This window comes from Lissotriton vulgaris, chromosome 3_2 (genome assembly GCF_964263255.1).
Source record: "Lissotriton vulgaris chromosome 3_2, aLisVul1.2, whole genome shotgun sequence".
NCBI lineage: Eukaryota > Metazoa > Chordata > Amphibia > Caudata > Salamandridae > Lissotriton > Lissotriton vulgaris.
This window is the reverse complement of record NC_141690.1, coordinates 145,517,821-145,542,937: the sequence shown is the minus strand read 5'-3', so window position 1 is coordinate 145,542,937 and position 25,117 is coordinate 145,517,821. Positions and strand designations below refer to the sequence as shown.

General features: G+C 44.0%; 1 protein-coding gene across 1 annotated transcript in view; it reads right to left on the bottom strand.

The window, feature by feature from the left end:
• The window catches only part of STK32B (serine/threonine kinase 32B), a 1,691,669-nt gene that overhangs the window by 1,030,500 nt on the left and 636,052 nt on the right, over positions 1-25,117 (bottom strand). Inside the window, exon 4 of the mRNA XM_086964101.1 lies at positions 20,337-20,510. Within this exon, the coding sequence (XP_086820227.1) occupies positions 20,337-20,510 (174 nt within the window). The remainder of the gene's footprint in view (positions 1-20,336; positions 20,511-25,117) is intronic.

Genomic DNA, 25,117 nt, shown 5'->3' with positions numbered 1-25,117 from the left:
GACGCAGGGGTTCATTTACTCCCTGGTACTCCAACTGGGAAAGCATTTCTTTAACAGGTGCTTTAGCATCCCATTTAATAGGATATTATGGTTGCACTTGTAGGAATGACATAAGGAGGGTCCTTATCCCAGCCAACAAGATTGTGATATAATGCAGGGGCTAGTACAAGAGCCCATTCTGCCATGTAAGCTTGTTTAACTTGGTCAGGGACAAGAGCCGAAAAAGAAGGGAGTATTTGTCCTCACGTTGTGGGGATGTTTGTACAAACTGTGGGGGCCAATCTTTTTCCGCGAGTAGAAAAGTTACATTTTTAAAGAATATTGCATTCATGCTTTGCTGTATGTCACCCTCAATTTGAATGTCTTGATCATATAATCTATCTGAAGGGGTCATGCGTATGTAGGGAATTTCAACTGTAATAAAAGTATTAGTTGTTTTCCCTGGAGAATCTGGCACACTATGGTGAATTCTGCTGTGCTGCTGTTTAAGAGAATAACTGCCCAATTCCTGTTCAGGAGGAGGGTTCTCAGTGTTTGTGGCATATTTAGAATTGATAGCCGCCACTTTCTTTTTCTGTAAAGGGGCTTTATATTGAAGAGGTTTGTCCTCATTTTTTATCCTGTGGTCAGACGAGTGTTGTGTCTCTCTTTTCGGTTTTAAACCCACATCACACCAAGCAACTCTACTGGTTCCTCGAACAGAAGAGATGCCAACTCAAGCTGATGACCAATGCACAAAAGGCTCTACACAACCAAGGACCCGCATATGTTAACCACCACCTGAACTTCCACCAATTATTGAGAAGAATACAATCCGCCTCCCTTTCACTTGCCCATAATTCCCACATCTATTGAAGCAGAAGTGGAGGACACTCCTTCCCCAACATCGCAGCAAAGACCTGGAATGCCTCCCCACGCACCACCTGCCCATCATCTCACTTCAGGAATTCTGAATGGCCCTCAAGATCTGGCGTTTCAAACAAGCCTTTGGGAACTGCAAGCACCTGGATACCCTATCAGGTGATTAGGTGCACTTTGTTAATCCTGATTGATTGATTGAAACTCTTTTTTATCTGCAATCTTCTCTCAGACTAGATCCCCGACTTTTGGAATCCAGACAGAGGTGCCTGGTTGCTCTTTCAATTCGTCAGCACAGAATGCTTAGAATTCACATTGGAATGCTCACCTTAGAAGTCTTGTAATTCCTGTAAGACAGCGAAACATTCATTGATGTCAAAGGAAGCATCTCCAGACACTGTGTCAGAGTTATCTAGATCTACAGTATACATCTGGACGCCAAAGAAAACTTCATATGGGTCCAGTCACACACAGACTGGCTTGGCAGAATATTTAATGCTCTCTGGACTCCATACGGGTATTAGATCCAACTACGACCTGAACCAAATACTCTAGCTGTCAACAACTGCTTTCAGTCACTGCTCTTCTGTTCTACTTTCAGGATTAAAGGGGGTAGAATAATGCATAGCAAGGCCCAGAGTGCCCATATTATCCATATACGCCTTAGAGGCAAAGGCTGGGCCCTGGGCTGAGTGGAATGCTGCTGCTGCATATGTGTGGAGAAAGAGTTACAAATCTTTAATAACAGTTCAAGATTCAGCTGATCGTTGTGGTCACATCCATAAAAACAGAGGGCAGGAATCAACAGCCACTAAAATACATTTAAAGGTACCGTCCAAATGGAGTGGTCAGCAGTGATATAAATGGAAACAGTGTAATGGCTTGTTGGAAATTAATAGCGGTGTGTGCGGTGGGCAAGGAATAGTAGAGCATTTAATTTGTTGACGATGGTCACAACTAAGGATAAAAAAAATTGTCTGTTTATAAAGAACCTACCACCATTACCATTTCAGTAGTAAAGAAACTGTAGCCACCACACCAGAATCAGCAAACACTAATCCCTCATGAGCAGATATTATTAACTCAAACCTACTGTCCTGGTTTGGTATCACTTGATCACCCACCCAAGAATGCAGGCTAAGGGGATATTTTGAGGACTCAATAGATAGGAGTATTTTGCTGAAAAGTCCTTAGGCAAGGGCCCACCACTAGCCGAAGCAGTGACCATAGCCATTGTGTTTTCATCTATTCTCATATGTGACTGAGTATGGACATTTGAAGGGGTCATGCGTATGTAGGGAATTTCAACTGTAATAAAAGTATTAGTTGTTTTCCCTGGAGAATCTGGCACACTATGGTGAATTCTGCTGTGCTGCTGTTTAAGAGAATAACTGCCCAATTCCTGTTCAGGAGGAGGGTTCTCAGTGTTTGTGGCATATTTAGAATTGATAGCCGCCACTTTCTTTTTCTGTAAAGGGGCTTTATATTGAAGAGGTTTGTCCTCATTTTTTATCCTGTGGTCAGACGAGTGTTGTGTCTCTCTTTTCGGTTTCAGGTACTCTTCTTGTCTGCGTTCAGATTGCCCTCCTCTTTCATACTGCTTGCTAGAAGATTCCTGAAAGGAATGAGGAGAACATGTATCAGGAAACTGATACCAGTCTGTAGTCTTGATTTTAGTGCAATCATATAAATCATACCACCTTTTAGAGGACTTCGAGGGTGGAGAAACTCTGTAAGGTTTTCCTTTTTGTCATTGTTTAGATTTATCCAATGGTTTTTCAACAGACTCATGGGAGGTCTTGGCTTCCTTGTCACTGCTAGGCTTACCAAGAGGAGCATTAGTAGGTCTGGTTCCCAAAATTAATGCGTCCTAAGGATGTATGTATATTAGCAATAATTATAGGCAACTCAGGTTCAAGGTTGGCTACTGCAATCATTGTGAGTCGCTGGCATATAGACAGAGAAGCCACTTCACCTCTAATGTGTGACGGAATCATTGCTGGCAGTACAGGAACATTTCCCATTTGCTTCATCCCCACACAGCTGCCCAATGTATGTTCTGTATTTGTGGGAGTGCCGTCTCTGATTGTATAGACAGCTGCAAACACTATCCCACATGTGTTACAGTCTCCAATAGCGGGAACCATTCCATGGGGTATTCTGTGGTCCCATAAGGGAAAACACAGCTTCAAGTTGGACTACTTTTTAGGTGCTCCAAAATGGAATTCCCTCACGATTAGTGGGTATTTTGCCCATAACTGAATGAACAATTACAGGACTTATTGTAGGAACTGAAGGCAACTAGCCTTGCCCAGGCAGGCCAACCCTTACTGGCTATGCTGGCAAGGTGCGCAAAACAAATTGAGCCAAACATCTTTATAAGAGAACCAAACATTTGTAAAATGTTGGTGTTTGCAAAAGGTTAAGCTGCCATATTTGGATAAGGCATCTATCCATGTCACTCCATCATTACTGGGGGGACCCATGCATACTGGTGTAGCTATGCATCGGAGGGCACCAAAGAACCAAGTATGGTGTCCCCAGTAAGACAGTGGTATTTCCATGAGTGCATATGCTCCGCATTTTGCTGATGGTGCAGCGGTAGTATATGTTTGAAATGTGTTTGAATATTCATTAAAGAAAACACTAGGAGATGATTCCTGGAGCACTGAAACTTTTCAGACACTCAGCCCCAGTCACAGATCTGGATTGAATCCATCATTGTTCTTTAGCTCACTTCGCCACCCCAGTCACAGCTATATGCAAGTCAGTCTTGACCCTGTGCCTCAAGGGAACATCCAGCCCGAACTGCCAAGCCTTGTCTTCCCTGGACAGAAACAAGAATCATGGAACCGGTTTCGGGGTATCGCCCCTCAACAGCCCGGCTAGCTTAAATCCTGTGGCAAAGTGAGCAAGGGACCCACGTCTGGGCATGTCCTGAAAAACTTGGGCAAACAAAACAAACACAAGGAGATGATGGACGGAGCGCTGAAACTTTTCAGACACTCACCCCCAGTCACAGATCTGGGTGGAATCCATCATCGTTCTTTAGCTCACTTTGCCATCCCAGTTGAGACAAAGCTATAGGCCCAGCTCTCTGTACTGGGGTGAATGTATGACATTGTTCTGCATTCTGTCCATCAATTCTTTTTTTTGAATTTGTCACCCCGAGTGGAACCGCTATACCCAGATGTGGGTCCTGTGCTCTCCATGCCACTAGAGTCAAGCTATTCTGGCAGATGAGGGGTGAAACCCCGAAACCGGTCCTAGGATGTTTGTTTCCAGTCCATAGAGGACCTGGCCGGGCTGTTTGGGCTGGACTGTTCCCATTGGGCGCAGGGTCAAGACTGATTTGCATATGGCTGGGTTCAAACTGGAATGGCATTGGGAAGATATGGATTTAGGTCCAGCTCTCTGTACTGGGGTGAATATATGACATTGTTCTGCATTCTGTCCATCAATTGTTCTTTTTGAATTTGAAAATTCATCCACAGCTGGAGAATACTTCAAAACGGTAGGCATGATCCGCTTCTACTCCAAAGCTAAAAGCACAGCCCTCATTAGTAAGTCAATGTTGGTTACGTGTGCATGGACTGCAGATCTGCAATTTTTGGGAACAATAGGCTGTGGTACAGCCACATGCAAAACAGTGATGAAAATACAGTGCAACACAAAAAAAGGGTATGATCATTTGAAACTTTCAAGCTTGAAAAGCCAACAGTAAAAGGTACTTCCTAAAAACTGAGGAGGATTAACCACAAACACCACGGTCATCTCCAGTGATAGCTGCAAGGGTATTGTGGACACACACCATCACTACTCAGAAGACCTGTAAATAAGTACCAGACCAAACACTGGTCATGCCATGTTGCAGGGATTCTGCTAAGAAACAGAACTATGCCTGGAACCAAGAGACAACAGAAATCAGACACCATACCACACCAGTACCTATGGGCCAAAATCAAGACCAGCACTTAGCGCCTTATTTACTATCCTAACCTTTCCAGAGAAATAAGATATTGGCACCCAAGAACACAACACTTTAGATCCCCTCAGGGATCGCAGTAGCAGGCCATCACTTTTCATTCTCACACTCATAAGTATTCACAATAAACTGAAAGGAGATACAACAAACACGTATCATATTTATTGAAACTATCGTGCACTATTTTGTAACAACGGCTCTGCATTTAAAAAACATTTACAGGTCAAAAATGTGATCTTCATAATCAACAAACTGTAAACAATGAAAAGCTCTGTCATATTAAAAGACAGATCTACCTAAGCTTACTCACATTATAGAAATAAAGAGATATATTATAGATCTCTACATCGGTAGTCATTCTACATCTCAGGCAGTGGAGGTCTCTCTTGTCTCGAGACCTTTGCTCTACTACAATGTGTCCTCTCTGTTTTTAAAATGAGAAATCCCAGCTTACATGATAAGAATTGCATGTTCAAAACAGCAGCTGGATTTCGCTATTATGTCTATGTGTTAGTGACCAACCACAGAGAATTACCAGCAGAACTAAATAACAAAACATGTGCATCATATCTGAGAAATAAATGTGTAACACAAAACAAGCACGTTGTTTTTTTAATGTGTGCAAAGCAACCGCTGGCTGTTACGTGGAGTTAGGCTAACAAAAGGGAGAAACACAGTGGGCCTTTCAGACATACACAACAGAAGAGCTCTGGGATCTAGATCTTGTTCTGCAGAAAGCCATAAGACCAACCTCCTGTCACTAGAAGTGGCTGAAACATGCAGACCATAGATGCTGGTGTGACTTGAACTCCTGAGCATTGCCTTCTATTTTTAATTTTGCCAAATAGCCCCACATTAAAGTCACAGACTTGGGTCACGATATAGCCAAGTTTAACCTTTAGATCCCCATCCTTTATAGCTTGCTTCTCTAAGAATGAGCTCAGAAGCAGGCCTGATACAGTATGTTTCAGGGAGAATTTGATGATGACCACTAGAAAGACTGGTGGGTGGGAGTCCTTTTACAAAAAAAAAATCTTGGGTAGAACTTGGGAGACTATACTTACAAAATGAGTGGGTTGGATATTTTGACATCCTGTTGGCACTGGGAGGGTGAACCAACCCTCAGAAAAATATCTCCTCTTCCCTTTTCTGATTTGGTCTTAGAGATCTACCTGACATGCAGGCTAAGCTCTTGGAGGGTGTAAATAACGAGCAGCACCTGGAGAACCAGTGCATACACACCTTGCCATTATGTAATAATTAGTGCTTATTATGTGCTAAGTACTCAGTAACGCTCAGCAATAATATTATTAGAATGAACAGATTATAAATCCCAAACATTGTTCATCACAGGTCTCTGTTCAATAACTACCTATCTACTTTGTGACATTATCTTTTTGGTGCATATTTGCTGAATCACATAAAACTTCCAGAAACTGGCCTTCAGGCGTGTGTCCCAACAGACAGCAGGTTCACTAACTTGTGGTCTCTCTCTATTTTTGTAATTCAGGGGGGCGGGCTTATATAACACGTTTTTTATCCATAGAAGTGGCCTCATCCCTCATTCAAAATCTGTTTTGGGTAAGTAACAACATTTAGCTGTACACAGTTTATTCATACGGCGCATTAGAATCCAGGGGCGGTGGGTGACATTTCAAAGTGGTAGGGCGCAAAATGATTTGCATACAGCACACGACTAGACCAACCTAGATGGAGACCACAAGCAACAACTGAATGCGATCTCTGCAGTGCAGTTAACCAAGACTTTACACATACAGTCTGCATCTGCCCAGCTATGCACTACGGACGGCGGCACTGGCTCAAGGACAAATTCAACGAGCTAGGAGTCCGTACCTGCCGGTCCGCGATAGTCAAGGCTTTAGGCTCAGCGGACGCTCAATTGATCTGCAGACTGGTAAAATTCCTGGACAGCTTTGCGGAGAAAACAAGGCACGCTGCCGCTTGCTGGACCCCCAACGAGGCTTAAGATCACTGTTGATAGATAAATCTGTCTTATAGCAAATCCTGCTACGACTGGTCGGACTCTTTTGTATCGCAAACCTTTTACAATGTAAACCCTCCTTTTACCTCCTTCCTTTTCTTATTTATTTCCTTGCTAATATTTTAAGAATTCTGTTTTAAATGCTGTAGCATGTCACAAATTGTAATGGTTTTAATTAACCGAACAATAAAGAAATGTACTTACTTACTTACTAATGCGAGACCTATTGCATTGCAAATGCTTGTTCCATATTATAACCAGCCCTAACAGTATCCCTATCATTTAAACCCTACCATGACTTATTGCAACACTCAAACCCAATCCTTTATTTTAAACAATCACACCTATTAACTGTCATTGCTTCCTCTTTCCATGCCTGTGTATCGCGAGCCCCGGATTTGACCTTTACCTTCAGGGTCTAGCCGGGTCTAGGTGGTGGTAGGGTATAGTCTGTAGAGTTCACCGCTCGGCTGCATATATAAGAAGAAGCGTCTGGCATTTGTGTAAAAGAAGCGTGTCAATCGCAGTTAATTACATTTAACCTTCACTGAGAGTTCTTAATTGAAAGAATTTGCCGCCCACTTTTGCAAATCAAATTAAAGGACTTCTGCAGACAGCTGGTGCTTACTATTTAAATATAAACTCTGCTGTTGTTGTCCCTCAAGCCCGCGCTGAGTTCATTTAAAGGAAAAAGTTTTGCCGTAAACATTTAAAGGTAAATGATGCTGCCAAGTGTCAGAGATCGGAGGATCGAACCCCACCAATGTAAACAGAGCACTAAAGTCCAACGCTCGCTGAACTGAGCTACAAGCTTCTTAAAGCTACGCCAGGCCTTGAAAAACAGCCGTCGTTCTAAATTTTAAAAGTAAACGCTGCTGCCAAGTGTCGGAAAAGACTACTATTCCACCCGCGATGACTGCATGAAAGCATCACCCGCGGTGTGCCAAGCGGGAGGACAGTCAGGATTAGGTCATGAGGAGCCATACCTCACCTCCGCCATTACACTCCGAGGAGTGCCCGTCGTGAGTCACAGCAAGCAAGGGGGGAGGAATCCATGGCTGACCGCACATAGCGGACTTCGATAAAAGTGACCAGAGTGAGTCCCCTGAAAGCCACCATGGGAACCGCACAGGGGCTGAACAAAACAGCTGCTCTCCCCCACCCTCGGGATAATCTTCCGAGGGAAACTGCTCACCTGCTAGTCAGGCCTCTTTGCCAGGTGCCACGTGGGACCAGAGATGATCGGGACCCGAGATGATCGGGCCCCAGACCCTGCCGCATGCAAGCATTCTCAGGCTTCCAAAGATGCTATGTTCTATTAAGCCAACAACCGGAAAGTTCTTTCCAAGATTATTACCAAATGTTATACCAACTAAACAAACAAATGATCGCCTGGTGTCCCTTCGCAGGCCCCATTTTAAAATGTTGTATGTACACGCTGGATGTCAGCAGGGCATGAAGATATAACGGCGACTGGCATTGAAATCACTTTCGAATTGTTTGTGAGCTGCAGCGGTAGTGTTCGAAGAAAAACACTTACAAAGGGCCATTTCACGCCGAAACAATTTCAGCTGATTACTTACAAAGTCGGCGAGGTCCTGCGGGGTCCTGGGGTCGGTGTCAGCCATACCACTGCCGGTGTCTGCGCTGTCTGAGGACTGCCTTCCTTTCTCGACCCCGAACACCTCTGGCTTCCCCCTTCCTTGGACTTCCCGCCTCTATGATAGTATGATGAAAGAAACCTTGCATCCACTCAGCAACGAATGCTGGGCCACCCCCACGCGCGGCATCCACTGGGATGCTGCGCCGGTGGACCAGCCAATGCAGCGCCAGGATTGGCTAGGGGGCACATTTGCCCTCGCCCTGTCGCCCTTTGGAAACCCGGGCTGTGGCACTGTGGCAGGCGAACAAGCACCCCTGGGTCCCGCTGGGGAACTTACAGTGCGCATGCTTGAGAAAGTTGCCAACTTTCCCAAGCATGCGCACTGTAAGTTCCCCAGACTGCTCACTACGTCTGCTGCAACCTGAGTGTGTGGACTGTCACTCAAGCTGCAGCAGGCCACCCCCCCTGGCAATTCCCAGCGGCTGATTGTAAAGCGTGTATTTTGTTTAGATACGGCCGGCAGCCGCAATGCGCCCATGGTGGCTGCGGGGGCTACGCCCCAATGGACGCACCGCTGCTGATAGAATCATTAGTGGATGTTACATTGTGAATCCAGCTAGCGCGGCTACCAGATATCTAACACAATCGTTGTACGGGAAAAGTGTTATTTCCTAGCTGCTGTCATTATTAAGCACCAATGGGACATTCCCTTTCAAACTTGAGCAGTGTGGATCAGAAAGCACATAGTAATTTGTATACAGTGGTTGAAGTGGGCGGGGACGGTGAACGGGCCATCAGTCTTGGGTTAGCATGCCTCTGATGGCCCTGCTGTGCAGTGATTTACAACTCATCACTGTCGAGGCTACCTGCCAGCCCCCACTGTGACCAATACAATGGTCACATCAAGATGCTTTGGTGGCCCCCCCTTGAACTCCTCTGCCCTTTATGAGGCTGAGTGTGAGACACGCCAAAAAAATCACTTCTAGAGACGCCACTGAGTTGGAGTGGGGCACAATTCAGGGACTGGCTTGAGGGCAAGCTGCAAAACTACATGGGTGAGGGGTAGAGAAGCGACAGATGGAGGGTGCTGAGTGCATGGCAAAGGGAGGGAGGCAGCGGTCAGGCAGCATCTCACTCGTTATCCTGAGCGACTCCTTGTGGCCATGGGAATGTCTACCATTACCATGTAGAGCCCCTGGAGCCCCCTGCTTCTTTTTAAACTTGGTGAGTTTGTAAGATTTCGCACATCCTTATAAACGATATAGAGTGCATTGTCACCCACATAGATTGAGGAAAAGGATAGAATGGCAGCTGTTTAGGCAAATCATTTGGTTTAATTTGTCTCAGTTTTGGGATATAATTTAATTTATCTCATCAAAATCTGGCACGTACTTCAGGTCTGTCTGGTACATTTTATGCTAACTGTACATTATATAAACATACTGAATACTATGAACTCTTTTAAGATAGAGCCCGGCTGATCGCAATTGCTGTAGCACCATCTTGATACAGTGATGTGTTGTTATTGTAAAGTTGCATTAACAGAGTTTGCAGTTCATTAATGCACATATAAATACACAGAAGATGTGTTTATATACTGACTACATTTGTTGTTGTATTGTACTTTGAACGGCGGCGTCCTCGAACAGTGCGAGGCTTGGCTGCATTACATGACTCGGGAAATCGGCAGATAGAAATCTGATTCGAGGAACAGGCACCCCTACTATATGCACTGGAAAACGTGCATATAAGCTACCGGATTGATCAACTGGAGCTACCCAGAACCTAGAAAAAATAATCTCTAAGGTAAACACTTACCATGGTGCCTGCATGAAGTATTGTTCCCTTACCAAGATGTGGTGAGGATGGAATCCACAAGATAAGGAATATTATAAGGAAAGTTGGAATTCAGGACCACTTCCTCTTGCTCTCGTTCTAGTGAAGGGGTTAATATTATCCCTTGGTTGCCTACGTTTTTGTTCTCCAGTCCTGATGAAGACTCGCAATCCCAAGGCTTAAATTACCTGCTGGGCATAAGACGAGTCGAAACGTCGACAATATTTCCTAATCACCCTTGGACCAACCAAAGAACTTTATCAAGTGCAAATCACCTTTCAGATACATGTCTATTCAAAAAGTGCTCTGATTAAAAAACTTAAAATACGTTGGCCAGGGTCCCAATACAGCTAAGCATAAAGTTCGGTATTGTTTTGTAAATCAGGTGAATAATAATCTTTCTATCCACTAATTTGTTTTCCTTTCCGTTCACTTGTTTTCACTCCTTTGATCACCCCCCCTTTTTGCACACTTCTTCTCTTGGGCAACCTCTGTTTTTATCAATTTGGAAATGATATGTTTGTGTATAAAATGAATTGTTAAAACATAAAAAAACAGGAAAGATGATGAATAAGCTAATAAATCAAAAGTAATCTCTTGTTGGTGGTTTAGGTTTATTTTGTGGTACAAAAAAGTACAATAGAGCAGACGGATTGTGGTTGCTCTACTCACAAAAAACTATGGAAAGTATTGATTGGACTCATTTTGTATAATCATTAGGTCTAGGACCATTGTTGTTTTGATACCATTGAACGCCCAGGTCCATGCCTTATGGATTACCCCATTTTCTTAATGGTTACATTTGTTGTTGGACAGACAGTTGTGCAGTCCATAACTGTGCAAGCTGCATTAGTGGCCTGCATAATGCCCATCCCCAGTTCCCACGTGTCGGTGAGGGGGGAGTTGTGCATAGTGTTTTCAACAATTCAGAGCACACAGATGCCATTGCCTATGACTTTAGGGTGCTGCGCACTCGTCCAGGTACCAAACATCTTACAGATGTGCGCTTTAAGCAGCGATCTCTTAGGTAACAGATATCCCAACTGATGCTCAGCTTTTATGCAGCAAGGCTGGCCTGTGGGTTATACGTCTTTTACAGAGTCACACAATGATTCTTCAGGGTACAGGCTCAGGCTTCAGAACTGCCAACTGGACAAGAGAAGATATTCTGAGTCAAACCTCAAATGGCACAGTCATCCAACATTATAAATATGTCTCAAGCTTTGGGGAACAAACCTATCCCTATCACTTAAAGGAGAGATCGTAGATGCTAAAGACAGCGTTCTAACTAATGGATAAGACAGCTATTCCCGTCCCTTTTGGGACATCAAAGCTACTCCATATGGCATTTTTTTCAGGCTATGGCAGCTATCCCTAAGGTTACAGGGATGGTTCAGGTTTAGAAATCCTAGCTTTTCATGTTGCTACAGAGATTGTAGAGACTCCTACTGTAGTGACAAGAGCTATTCCAAGTGGCCTACACATCCCAGACTTTGTATAACAAGTCTATCCTTAAGGGTACATACTTCACACAGGCTAAGCTTCCACAGAGATGAATCCTTCAAATGCCACATACCTCAAAGGGTGAAAAAGCTATCCTCCGGTCACAAATCTCTAATAGACTCAGCAAACAGATCCCCAAACTAGAGATGTTGGATAGGGGTTGGAGTTGCCAGTCAGCGTACAAAGATACACAGGCTCGGGATACACATAGCATAGCTGGCCCACGTGCTACACATGTATCCCAGACTCTGGGCAGCAGATCTATTGCTTAGATAGAGGAGGTCTTATAAATGTTAAATGTTAAATGTCGTTTACTTGTAAAGCGCACAGCTGCCCCAGCAAAGGGGCGTCCCGGCGCTGTATACCGCTGGGAAACCATCCTGGCTTTCCCTGTGAGATGGTCCCTCCTGGGCATCTCCAAGGTGAAGACATGCATCCCCGGTGCAGATGGGGCCGTTAGTGGAGATTAAGCAGGCTATTGCCTAGACTTGCTGAGTGGGACCCATGGTTAGAGTATGCCCCGAGGCGAGAATTATCGAGTCCGCTGACCTTGGCCCAAGACCAAGCTTAGCTTTCATTCAGAAAAAAGATCCTTGAAACACACAGATTTCACTGGGGGCACTAGTTCAGATAGGTATCACCTATGTTTTCATTTCTGAGCTGCACCATGGCAGTTTAAGATGATTAGTTAAAACTGCAAGATTATGCAGTGGATGATGTATTATGTGACAAATATGGCAGAGCCATAATTATATAGAAAACATTTGCAAACTAGGATATTTTGCCATTCATGTTTGAACTGCTCTTGTGGAAGAAGGGCGGAGAAGTGATAATGAGAGAAACTGCATGGCTTGGAGACAAATGGCTTGTGATTCCACATTTAAGCATATTTGGGACATTGTGTGATTGGAAATATATTCTACTTTTTGAATGCATTTAAATGCCAATAACTCCTATTAAAACTTTAAATAATCAAGTGTATCAATTGGTTGAATTCAATAACACAATAAGCTGTAACTGGTCGGTGAAATGCCAAACAAATACTAAACATTGGGATGTTTGGCACATTCTGGCCACACCTCTGACTCCGCCCACTGATCCAATCCTTGGGTTATCCCCACCCTCTGAGTCTCCACCCACAGTTCCCTTACTTTTTTCCCCCACTTCGACCACTGTTTGTATATACACACTCATGCACACACGCGCACACACCCACCCACACACACACACGCACACACACGCAAACACGTTTCTGCAAACTCTGCACTAATAAAGCAAGAACTCATCTTAAATGAACGCACTCATTTTAAGGCCTCGTTTTGAAGGCAAATGCAAACTTATGCTAAGTGAATGCACACAAATAGAGATTCGTGTCAAATATAACAAGGCATATATTAAGGTCAATAATAAAACCCATGTGGGCTTATTGCATATCTCATTATGACCTGGTAGAGCGTCAGTGATTTCACATAGATTATTCTTCTTAGCATCCGCTTTTCTTCACAGGAACAGTGGCTCATTGACGCACGCTACTGTTTTAAGACGGAGTAGGATAAAAATAAGCGCTGGAGGAAAACAATTCCTTCACATTGTAACGACAGATTGTTTCAGACAACGGCGCTAATGAAAAGATAAGCCCAATCGACTAAAAAAACACGTATGATTCCGCATGAAAATATCTTTTGGGTGCCATACTATTCTGTGAGTCAGACACCCATTGTATAAGGCTATATGGACGCTGTGAAGATGACACACGCAATATTTCTCATCGTTGGAAGAAGAATGTAAAGTCAAAAATTAGAAAAAGTATTACGCTGTTGTCCTGATAGGTCTTATTTATTTTGATTTTGTGTTACTGCAATGTCTAATTAAATCTTACAGAGGTTCCAGTCCGATTTTGCACTGCAGTAAAATTGGGCACAGAGAGCCATATGTACAAAAGCGTTTTCGCTGTTAAAAATTGCCCTGATCAAACCGATTTTTACCTCCAAAATTTTATAAGAAATGTGCTGTAGTATTGTATTAATAACAGAACGTTTACTACTTGAGACTTCTTTGGAATTCTCTAGGTTCATTCCATGTAGAATCTTAGTTGAATCTTTTCTGTACAGTGTTCAATGCATTTCTTGTATCTCTTTGATAATGTTTGTTTTCTTATATCTTGGAGATCAGTCAGTTGTCAGTTACACTGCTGATCTTCAAGAAGGTGGATGCTCTAATAAATACCTCTTTACTACAACTTGGATTTGTTGGATTGTATTTCCTGAAGAACCACTACTACATGTACATGTGCTATTCGGTATTTGGAAGAGGCGTGGTTAGGGTGCCCATTTCAAATAACAAATTTCAATACCATGTCTGAATGTTTTGTGACCGAATTATGGTCACAAAACATTCCGTTTTTACTGCCACCTCGAGGGTGGTGGTAACCATGCATAATGGGAAGAGGTCTTCACGGGACACCTTCCGCTTTTTGAATGTTGAAACACGGACCACTGCCTACTTTTATAAATAAGCATTGGCATAGCCAATAGGTCTCGCTTTTGGGATATTATAAGTATTTAGTTATGCAGCACAATATACTTGGTGCAACAAACTCAACTGTTTCATGGCTAAACACGTATAAGGTTCGAAAGGCTAGACCTATTGACTATGGCAATGCTTGTTAAATCATTGCGGTTGAAGCATTTTGCTTTACCCTCAAAAATCTGGAGAGGAAGGTGTGGCATTAAAAGGAGGAAGTTCTCAACCAATGCATGGTGAGCGCAGCTGGTATCCCCCGGACAGCACGGATCGGAACGCTTTGGATCTCATAGAGAGAGGCTGGTGCATTCCCGGTACGCCTCACCCAGCGAGGGATCCGCGACGTACAGCACCTGGGGGAGAAGTGCCGTCCAGTGGCACAATCTCACTGTCTGGGGATAGTGTCGCTGCCATTTGGAAACCCTGAGTGAGGCAACTCCTGCAGGAAAGGCACTGTGCCGACGAGAGGACACGCTCTGAAGACTGAACGTCCATTCTCACTTGCTGCAACTCCCACCTGACCGGCGAGAGGGCAAGGCTGCTTTCACTGCCCTGCACACTTGAGGACAGTTGAGGAGTGCGGCGAGGAACGGGTGAGGACTTCTACCCACACTGCCCAATGTAGCTTCCTTCTGCTTGGGCAGAACTGCACGCAAGCAGCTGAATCTTGCCACTGTGAGACTACAGGGATTGGAGAGAGGACAGACAGGCTTACAGTTTCTGGCCAAGATGTGTAGTGTGTCCGGATTTAGGATGAATATAAAGGGATTCAGAAGGGAACAAGGAAGAGAGTTCGACAAGGGAAAGCGAGGCAGGACTGAGGAGTAAAGAGAGAAGAGCAAGGCTGGTGAGCAGGGGCGAAGGAAAGAGCAGAGAAGAAGTGCGAGCCGTAAACTAAAAACATACAAAGCAGGGCATGACATGCAAGCGTTTCTAGTGCACTAGTAACAGACAGGCTTACAGTTTCTGGCTGAGATGTGTAGTGTGTCCGGATTTAGGATGAATATAAAGGGAATCAGAAGGGAACAAGGAAGAGAGTTCGACATCATACGTGAGGTGGAAGCTGGTTAATAAGGATCTGACACCGGTTAGCGACCTTGCCGTAGGCCCAAAACTAGGATATGCAGAAAAAGTCATAAGTATGATGTTAGATTCGGTTAGGAAACACGCTGTATTAGACATTTGTTAAGGTTGATACCTGTCTACATTGTTTGTAATCTAATGTCAACATTTTTCAGCATAAAGGCTTGTGTAAATATTGTTTATTTCAATTTTAATTTGTTTTCATGTTTTAATAAATACGGCCGGGGGGTCGCGAGATCCCCCGCCTTCCAAAGAAAGTCCTCTCATGGCCAACTGCTTTAATTGTTTAATTTGTGGTGGTGCCCAAGGCAGGTAGGGGGATGGTCCGTAGTCCCTGACCATAGAACAAGCGCGAGCCAGAAACTAAAAACATACAAAGCATGACATGTAAGCTTTTCTAGAGTGAGGAGGGGGTGGGACCTCGTGCCGAGTGCTATCTAAGAAGCACTCTGCCACCCGTCAAACCCCCACCCACTCCCCCGAGCTGGAAAACCAAATTGTGCAGTGGTTTAAAGCTCATCCCTGTGCCACTGTGTGATTTGGGCTTTGTGTGAAGAATACCGAAATTGTGAAACTCATGGTGGCACCATGCGAGTTGCAAAATCCCTAAGGGAAGTAAAATAACACGAAGAACAGCCTTATGCAGTGGATCAAATAAGACAGAATTAAAAAAGACTGAGACAGCCCTGCAAGGGTCACACCCGAGTGTCAGGCTGCTGAAAGACTTTTGAAACCTAATTCATAACCAAGGGAGCTTATGAAACAATTATTACATTGCAGAATATTAAAGGATTGTTGACTGCGCATCTGCCGATGCAACTAAAGTGCCTGTTCCCAAAACCGGAAAAGCTGCCTCTCTCTAGGGAATGCCAAACATTTACATATTTAACACAGCAAGAAGGCCCTTCCAGTTGGCCATTTCTACAAAAACAAAAGGTACAAACTGTTGCGGCGTTATCTAGGTGATGTGGCTTAGAGAAGGTAATATTAATCATGCATGTAGTGCTTTAAATAGGCTGGTACAGTCCGGTACTGAGTACCTGCACTTCTTTTATTTTAAAGGGAGTACCTGCACTTTTCAGCACTCCTGCAGCACCTTTAATGGGAGAGTACCTGCACTTTTCAGCACTCCTGCAATACTTTTAAAGAGAGAGTATCTGCACTTTTCAGCACTCCTACTGTACCTTTAATGGAAGAGTATCTGAACTTTTCAGCACTTCTGCAATATATTTAATGGGAGAGTATCAGCACTTGTCACGAACAGCAGGGCCGGACTGGCTACCGGCAGTTTGGAATGCTGCAGAGCTGCTGGAAGATTTTACTGCAGTGGGGGCTGATTTCGTACATGGAGACCTGCGTGTACCTCGAAATAATGAAAACAAAACGAATTTCGTTTAGTACACGCAGGACCCCATCAATGAAATTAGCCCCCAGCTCAGCAGCATTCCAAACTGTCCTGTAGCCAGTCTGGCCCTGACGAACAGGTACTCTAAATAGTGAGGCCCTGCACTTCTATATTTTGATTTAACCCCTTTGATGCTGATGACGGCCCCCAGCCGTCATGCACTACGGTGGACGTGTGCTGATGACGGCTGGGGGCCGTCATACACCCGCCCACTCGCGATTCTGCCGCACAGGCGCAGAATTGCGGCCGCGCCCAAGGGGTTAAAGCACTGCACAGCTACCCACCACTACACAAACCGCAGAGCCAAACAAATTCTCCCAAAGGAAGCCACGCTGCACAGCTGCAAACCATTGACAGGTGGAAACCCCAAAGGCTGACTGCATGTCAGCATGTTAGCACATCCTGGAGGGGGCTTTGCAAACTGTCATGGAGAGCACACCTTTCTTCTCAAAGCACACTGTCTGTTAGTTTCTAGGGAGAGAGAGTGGTCCACAGGAAAAACCAAGTCCATATCAGTTTTCACGTATTTTTTTGTAAAGAAAACACACTCAAAAACACTCTGGACCTCTTGAGTTTTTGAACAATAAAGTGTTAAAGGGGGTAATGAGTGTGTTTAGCAGAGGTTCTTGATATCCTTAGGCTGAATCCTTATTCATGTAGTCAGAGTCAAAAGTCCATATTGTGTAGAAAAATTGCTCTTTATTAATTTAGATAAAAACATGAACAGCCGACACGTGTTTCGCCCCCTGTGGCGATTCGCGCCGGGGCTTTTTCAAGGTTATTTACAGTATAGTTTGTTCTTTGCAGTTCTTCATAATTTGTGCTACTTTCCAAACCAAAATCAGTTTTTTTCAAAAAAGTGAATTTGTAAGGATAAATCCCTAAGTTGCGTCATCGGTAGCCTGCTGGCTGTGTCTTCCGCTTTTGAAAAAGCCCCGGCGCGAATCGCCACAGGGGGCGAAACACGTGTCGGCTGTTCATGTTTTTATCTAAATTAATAAAGAGCAATTTTTCTACACAATATGGACTTTTGACTCTGACTACATGAATAAGGATTCAGCCTAAGGATATCAAGAACCTCTGCTAAACACACTCATTACCCCCTTTAACACTGTCTGTAAGTGCATTGTTAGCATTAGATTTAAAATGGCAGCTCCTCAGGTTACAATACTAAATGTAGGGCCTGATTTGGAGAGTGGAGAACAAGATACTGTGTCAAACACGGTGCTATCTCATCTGCCATTCTATAAATGCCATAGTATATAAAGCAAAACTCCAAATATAAGGCCCTTAGTTCTTTACGATAAGCGGACTTCTCTCATTGAGGTCACATTCTAAGTGTGACAAAACGTCCAGAGAGGACTCACTCCTGCATTCATCAGTTTCACTTAATTTATCAATAAATAACACGACTGAAAGCGACCCCTACCTGAGAGGATGCAGACAGGCGCAAGGACAGCCTCCTCAGCCTCCCCGGCATCTTGGCCAGCATGTCGACCAAGGCGTTTGTCTCCGGCCCAGGGTCACATCAGCCCGGAAGTGGGGACCCTTCCCACCTTACGCGAGATCGCTCCATACGGGGTAAACAGAAGAGCTGAGGCCCCATCGGTGTCAGCAGCAGCCTATCCGATCAGCGCAGGCAAAGGTAAACAACAAGCGCTCGTGTTGCAGCAGGGGGGAGGGAGGGATTCACTTGTGGGAGCGATAATTGCGACCAGATGGCACTGCGCTATCCCGCAAGTGAATAGCCACACGTGCATGCGTTGCAATTGAAGGCAATGGAACGCGTGCACGTGTTTGGCTGAAAAGCTAGGCGATCTCAAAAGGTCTTTTTGCCTTTGCAGCGCATGTGCGCTACGTAGGCGAGTCCTAAAAGGAAATATAAACTTTTCATTTTATTTTGAAATACATTCTGTTTTCCATAACGGAAACTGGGCAGCGTTAAAAAAAAAAGATTGGGTTATTAAAAAGCAATCACAAACATAGCAGTTTGCTCACCTCAGCAGCCCATCATCCCTGTGATGGCTGCAATTCCTAATGAGTCACAAATTGCGACCTACCTTATTAATTTGTTATGTTACGTTATGTTAACCCAACTTGTATAGCGCACAGCTGCATCAGCACAGAGGTGTCCCAGCGCTGACTGCAGCAAGACATATAAGCTAGAACCTAAACCAGAGGGAAGAGATAGGTTTTGATTGCCTTCCGAAATGCCAGATAGTTGTCCAGACTGCGGATCTGAAAGGGAAGGGAGTTCCAGAGTTTAGCCACTAAGCTGCGGAAGGACCATCCCCCGGCACGTAAACGTTTCACCCGTGGGACGAGAACCAGGCATTGCCCCATGGAGTGCAGATGGCAAGTGGGTGTCTTAAGGCACCAACAGATTGGCCAGAATACCCGGGGAAGAGAACTTCAGAATTTTAAAGGCCAAGCAAAGGGCCTTGAATTCAATACGCTTGGCCATAGGCAACCAATGTAACCGTCGAATGGCACCAGTTGTCTGGCTGCTTCTAGGGAGCCCAAGTAGGGCTCTGGTTGCCACATTTTAGAACTTTTGCAAAGCGAGCTGGCATAGTTCAGCCTTGACAAAATAGCTGTTTGGACAATCATTTGTCGGGTGGACGGGTCGAAATACCCCAACAGGGGTTTCAGTCCCCGCAGTAAGCCGAAGCATGTGCCTGCCACTTTTTTAGTATGGTCCTGGAAGCTGAGGGTCGAGTCCATCCACACCCCTAGATTTTTCACCACCGACTTAGGGGTGGGTGCATTCCTAAGGGTATTCGGTCACCATTGCTCACTCCATAACTCCGTATCTCTCCCCACCAGCAACACCTCAGATTTATTGACATTCAGCTGGAGACAGTTGGCGGTCATCCACTCCGAGACTGCCGCCAGACCGTTCCTAAATTTGGGATCCTCATTAATATTAGTGAGGTAGGTTTAGTTGTGACCCCATTAGGCACCCCTTCTCTGAAGTTTGTAAGTTTTCTAACATTAGAAATTGCGTTTTTTCCTAATTATGAGTTGATAACAATCGCAATTAGGATATTGCAATTCCTGTTTTTTGTACATATGGACCAAAGTGCCCCCAACACAATGAATGGTGTTACAAGTGAGAAGTTAAAACCTTAAAAATGGAGTTTCTTAGTTACGAACAAGAAGGGAGTTTATTAAGCTTTGCTGAGAAGTAATTCATACATTTTAACACGTACGTTTTTAACAGAGTGGAAATGTTGTAGATTAGAGATCTTTATTCACAGTGTTTGTTTTGTACAGCTGTGCATCATTCAACATGCATGAGAGTGAATACCTATGAATTATTTTTGATGACTACAACTACGAGGGACCAGTTTTCTAAGAAGAGGCAGAATGCCACATATCGTGAACACTTGGATTTAAAGACATGGGAGGAGAAATTAAGGACAAAACCATTAGTAAAGAATACATATTCGAGACTTTTTATCAAATCATTTACGATAGGTTTACATGCAAAAACCCGAAAGAGCATACAGACTACAAATAAAGGACTTTAGCTTACCTGTGTATGATATGACATCTTTGTAAATAGTCTAATGCAAGTGCTAGTTCACAAATGTACAGCTTCACTGATTCTTCATTAAAATGTACGTTCTGTTGTAAGTGATAACGTAAATCACCCCCAAGCAGTAGATCTACCACCATGAACATGTCTTCTTCATCTTGAAAAGAGTACCTAAAAGAAAACAGATGGGTATATAGATGGTCAGCATGTGCCTGTAAACGCAATAGGACATTATTAGTGTATGATCCTCTTAGAGAACTAATGAAGCGAAATAGCCAGAGCTTCAGTTAATTCATTGCTACATGGCCTCAAAATCATTCAAGGCTGGAAAGAAAACACATCAACAAACCTGGATATGGGTGGAGTCTGAGCAGAGCTAAATCTCACATGTGATAGGTTATCTAGATTTTTACTGAACACCTCATTGAAATAGGGTTTGTAGACCTCCTGGGACTAAGGAGTTTGTTTATGTGCCTACCAGAAACAGGAGGCCAATTAGACTACATCCATCCAATAACCTGTGGAGTAATATTTGAGTGAGACGAGTTTTAGATCATAATCAATCCTATGAGAACCAAACACATATGGACCTGTAACAAACATGCTAATTGTTTGCAAACATCAAACAAATCACTTCATCAAATTATAAACAACCAGAGTTTTGCAGATTTTGTCTAACATCCAGTCTGACTGTCCCACAGGGTACACTACCTGAACATATATTTGAAAACACTTGTCATGAAAAAAACAGCCAAATTATACATTGATGTTTTGTGATACGAACATCTAAATGAGTCAAAACATATAGTTGCTAATTGATTTTCTTCCTTTATTTAAGTCCTATGTCCTTCATTCATAACTATTTTCCGACTTTCACAATAGATGATGAAAGTTAAAATGAAACTGGTGAGTACGAACAGAAGTCTAAAATAATAATTTAAATTGTGAATTTCAACTTTTGGCAAATAGCAGACCAAATGGCAGGGATAGTATTTACCATTTCCCCAATAGATTTATGGGTTGCAGAATTTGTACTGAACATATAATTTATTTGTTAAGTTCAGAAAAGCACGGGGCATGGTTTATGTTCCCAAAAAGATGGCAGCGGATTTGTAAGGGCCGTTGTTTGAAATTGGGTTTTTAGTTGGTAGAGGTATGCACTGTTCCCAAGCAGGAACTACAACCCTACTCAGGGTAAGTCAGACACACATCATATATTAACCTGTGCTCATTCTCTGGTAGCTCGGTACAGAGCAGCCTGGTTTAATTCAAGAGGTAATGTGTAAAGTATTTGTGTAAACTTTCTAACACAGCGAAAACACCACAAAAAGACTCCACACAGTTTAGAAAAACACATGACGATTTTATGAATAAACTAAACCAACATTAAAAAAAAAACAATACATAGAAGTTGAGATATTATTTTTATTGATTCAAAGTAAAAGTAGCACTTACAAGCAGTAAGCACCTATGGGAGCTATCTGGTCAGCTGGACCGGGGCAAAGTTAAGAGTTCAGGCTGACCATAATGGAGCATAGGTCAGGCACAGGAGCCACACAAGGCCTGCTGAACAAAAGTACCTTGATCCAGGTGGTAACAGCAAGATGCAAGGAGCAGAAGAGTAATGCATCTGTATCGATCCCGCAATCGAGGGGTCACATTGATTTCTCCACGCAACAACAGCAATGTACAAATTTGAGGCGAAGCACCAACTCCGAGATGCGTCGGTTCTGAAGCTGATGTGCCAGGTTTCTCTACACAGTCGAGGGGATGCGTTGATCATCTCTCTACAGTGGTGGCGATCCAGTGGTTTTAAAAGTGTGATGCAATGGTTCTGTTCCCCCAACAGTGGCAATCTGTTGATTCTGCAGAGGATGCATCAGTTCCACTGAAGCAAGCACTTGTATCCACTTTCAATGGACCAGGCACAGGAGCAGGGGGGTAAGACTTTGATATCTCTGAGTCTTAAAAACAGGAGGCAAGCCAGCATTCCCTTGGAGATCACTCTAGGTTCATGTAAGGTAGTCCAGTTGTTTCTTAGTGGGCATATGGTAGCAGGCAGCAGGGCAGCACAGCACATCGGAAAAGCAGTTCTTCCAGATCAGCAGTCTAGGAGAAAGGCAGTCCTTGTAGAAGAACAGCAGTCCTACCACCTGGCAGAGTTTCTTCATAGGTTCATTAGTGTCTGATTTGGTGGGGTCAGGGACCCAGTACTTATACCCAGTTGTGCCTCTGAAGTGGAGGCTACTTCAGAGAGGAGCTTTTAAGTGCCCAGAGGTCATCCCTTCAAGCTCTGGCCCCAGACTCACTACAGGGGTGTATGCTTCCTTTGTGTAGGGGCAGGTCAAAGCCCTTTCAGATGTAAGTGTCAACTCCTCCCTTCCATTCTGCGCAGAATGACCCATCAGAATGTGGATGGCCACTCAGTCATACCTAACCTTCCTTTGTGTGTGGCTGTCTATAAGGAATGCCCAACCCCCAACTGACACCTACCCAAGACCTGTATTGGAGACAGGCTGCAGGCACACAGAGCTAAATGTCACCTTTCTAAAGTAGCATTTCTAAAATAGTCATGATAAATGTAACATTGCCACTAAAGAGGATTTATCATTACCATAACAATGATATGAAACATGACTGAGCCACCCATTCTCAATCGGGAATTACAGTTTATAAGTGTAATAAGGAATTCCCAATGTTAACCTATCTGAGGGGTTGGCCTCACAGTAGTGAAAAGTGAATTTGGGTGTTTTTTCATATCTGTAATGTAATGTAATGTAATATAACCACTTCTTATATAGCGCACTGTGACCCAGCGGTATCCTGGCGCTGTGAGACGGGAGGCCCGAAGCAGGAAAGGAGATTAGCCTTACGGTTTAGGGTAGAGCCATGTCTTTATTTTACTTCTAAACGGCAGTAGATCTTTCGTCTGTCGCAGCTCTTGGGTAAGCTGTTCAAAAGCCTTGCTGCAGCAACACGAAAGGCTCGCCCTCCCAGTCTAGCTCTTTTAATCGGGGGCACTTTCACCCAGTTAGCCGAAAAAGACTAAAGATAGTGGGTGGGGGCTACCAACTAAATTTGTTCTGCAATGGTAGGGGCCCCATGCCATGTAATGCTTTAAACACGACACAGAGGGATTTAATATGAATCCTCTGCAAAACTAGTAGCCAATGAAGCTCCGCCAGAGCCTGGGAAGCAGAGGCCATCTTTGCGGCCGCATTCTGAATTTTCTGTAATCTCCCAATTAAGTACTTTGGGGATTTAAGCAGCAAAGCATTGTAGTAATCCAGTCTGCTCATATTGACGCTCCTGACTACCAGTGTGCATGTCTGAATAGGAAGCATGGGTAGAATTTTCCTAAGGGCCCTAATAAGGGAGAAGCATCTCCTAAAACCCTTATTGACTTGTGTTTCCGAGGTCATCTTCTCATTAAAACAGATCCCCAAATTGGATGGTACCAGAGGAGGTTCAGCAGGAATTGGCCAAAAGTCTGCAGGGAGAGACGTTAAATAGTATAGTGCTAATCGCAGAACCCTGCGGGACCCCAGAACATATCTTGGTGAACTTTGAACATAAGGGGGGAAGGGTCACTGCCTGACATCAATCTGACAGATATGAATGCAGCCACTTTTAGGCCACACACACAACCCCTAATTCTTCCAACCGTTTCAGAAGGACCTTATGATCGACTGTGTCGAATGTGGCCGACGGGTCTAACAAGATCAGTATAGCAGAATGACCCCTGTCTGCATGCATCTGAAGATCTTCCAGCACAGTCAGTAGGGCAGTCTCCGTCCCATGTGCTGGGCGGAAGCCGCATTGCACATCCTTCAATATATCATTTGCCTCCAGAAACTGCGAAAGCACCCTGCTTACCAATCGCTCAATGATCTTTACCAGGTAAGGAAGGAGAGAGACGGGGCTATAATTTTTTAGACAAGCTGGGTCAAGTGAAGGTTTTTTCAATAAGTGGGAAACAACTGCCTGTTTCCAGCAGGGCAGGACCATCCCGATGCACATGGATTGGCTACATTGCTGTCTTAACAGAGGGAATAATTCAGCGCCTGGCGCTTTCCAAACCCTATGGGGAACAGGGTCCAAGTGTGAGCCAGAGGAAACCCACGGTGCTACTTTATTAAAGTCTTCCACATTAGGAATAACAAAATGATCAAGAAGGGGCTTCTGATCCATTGTTTTGCTCACCCTGGTCCATCCCTCCTTCACATTCTGTGGGGAATCACAAGCCCCAGAATCAGTACTATCCTCTTCTAGGCCTCGGATGATTTTGCAGATCTTGTCTTAAAAAAAGACAGCCAGGCTATCACACAATTCCTGTGTGGGAGAGATCTGATTTCTTGTACAGGCAAGGCTGGTGATATCGCTCATGATTAAAAACGCACTCTTAGTGCTATTAGGTGCCTTCAAGATTACATCTGCAAAATATTCAGCTTTAGCTGTGGCAATATGTTTCTAATAATTGAGTATAGTCTCCTTCCAGGCAGGCTTGTCTGTATCAAGGTAGCCCTTCCTCCAGCGCCGTTCTGCCTGTCTACAACCAAATTTCAATTGATACAGTTCAGCGTTATACCAAGGAGTAGTGGGGTTTACCCATTTTTTTTTACCAATTTTTGGGGAACAACCCGATCAAGTTGATTATTAATATGTAAACAAAGCGTAGCATAGTTATCCTCCACCTGTTTTCTAGGGTCGAAAGATTCTTCAAGGTGGAATACTGGAGAAATACTTGCTTTTCTCAAGAGACCTTTCCAGTCCCTACC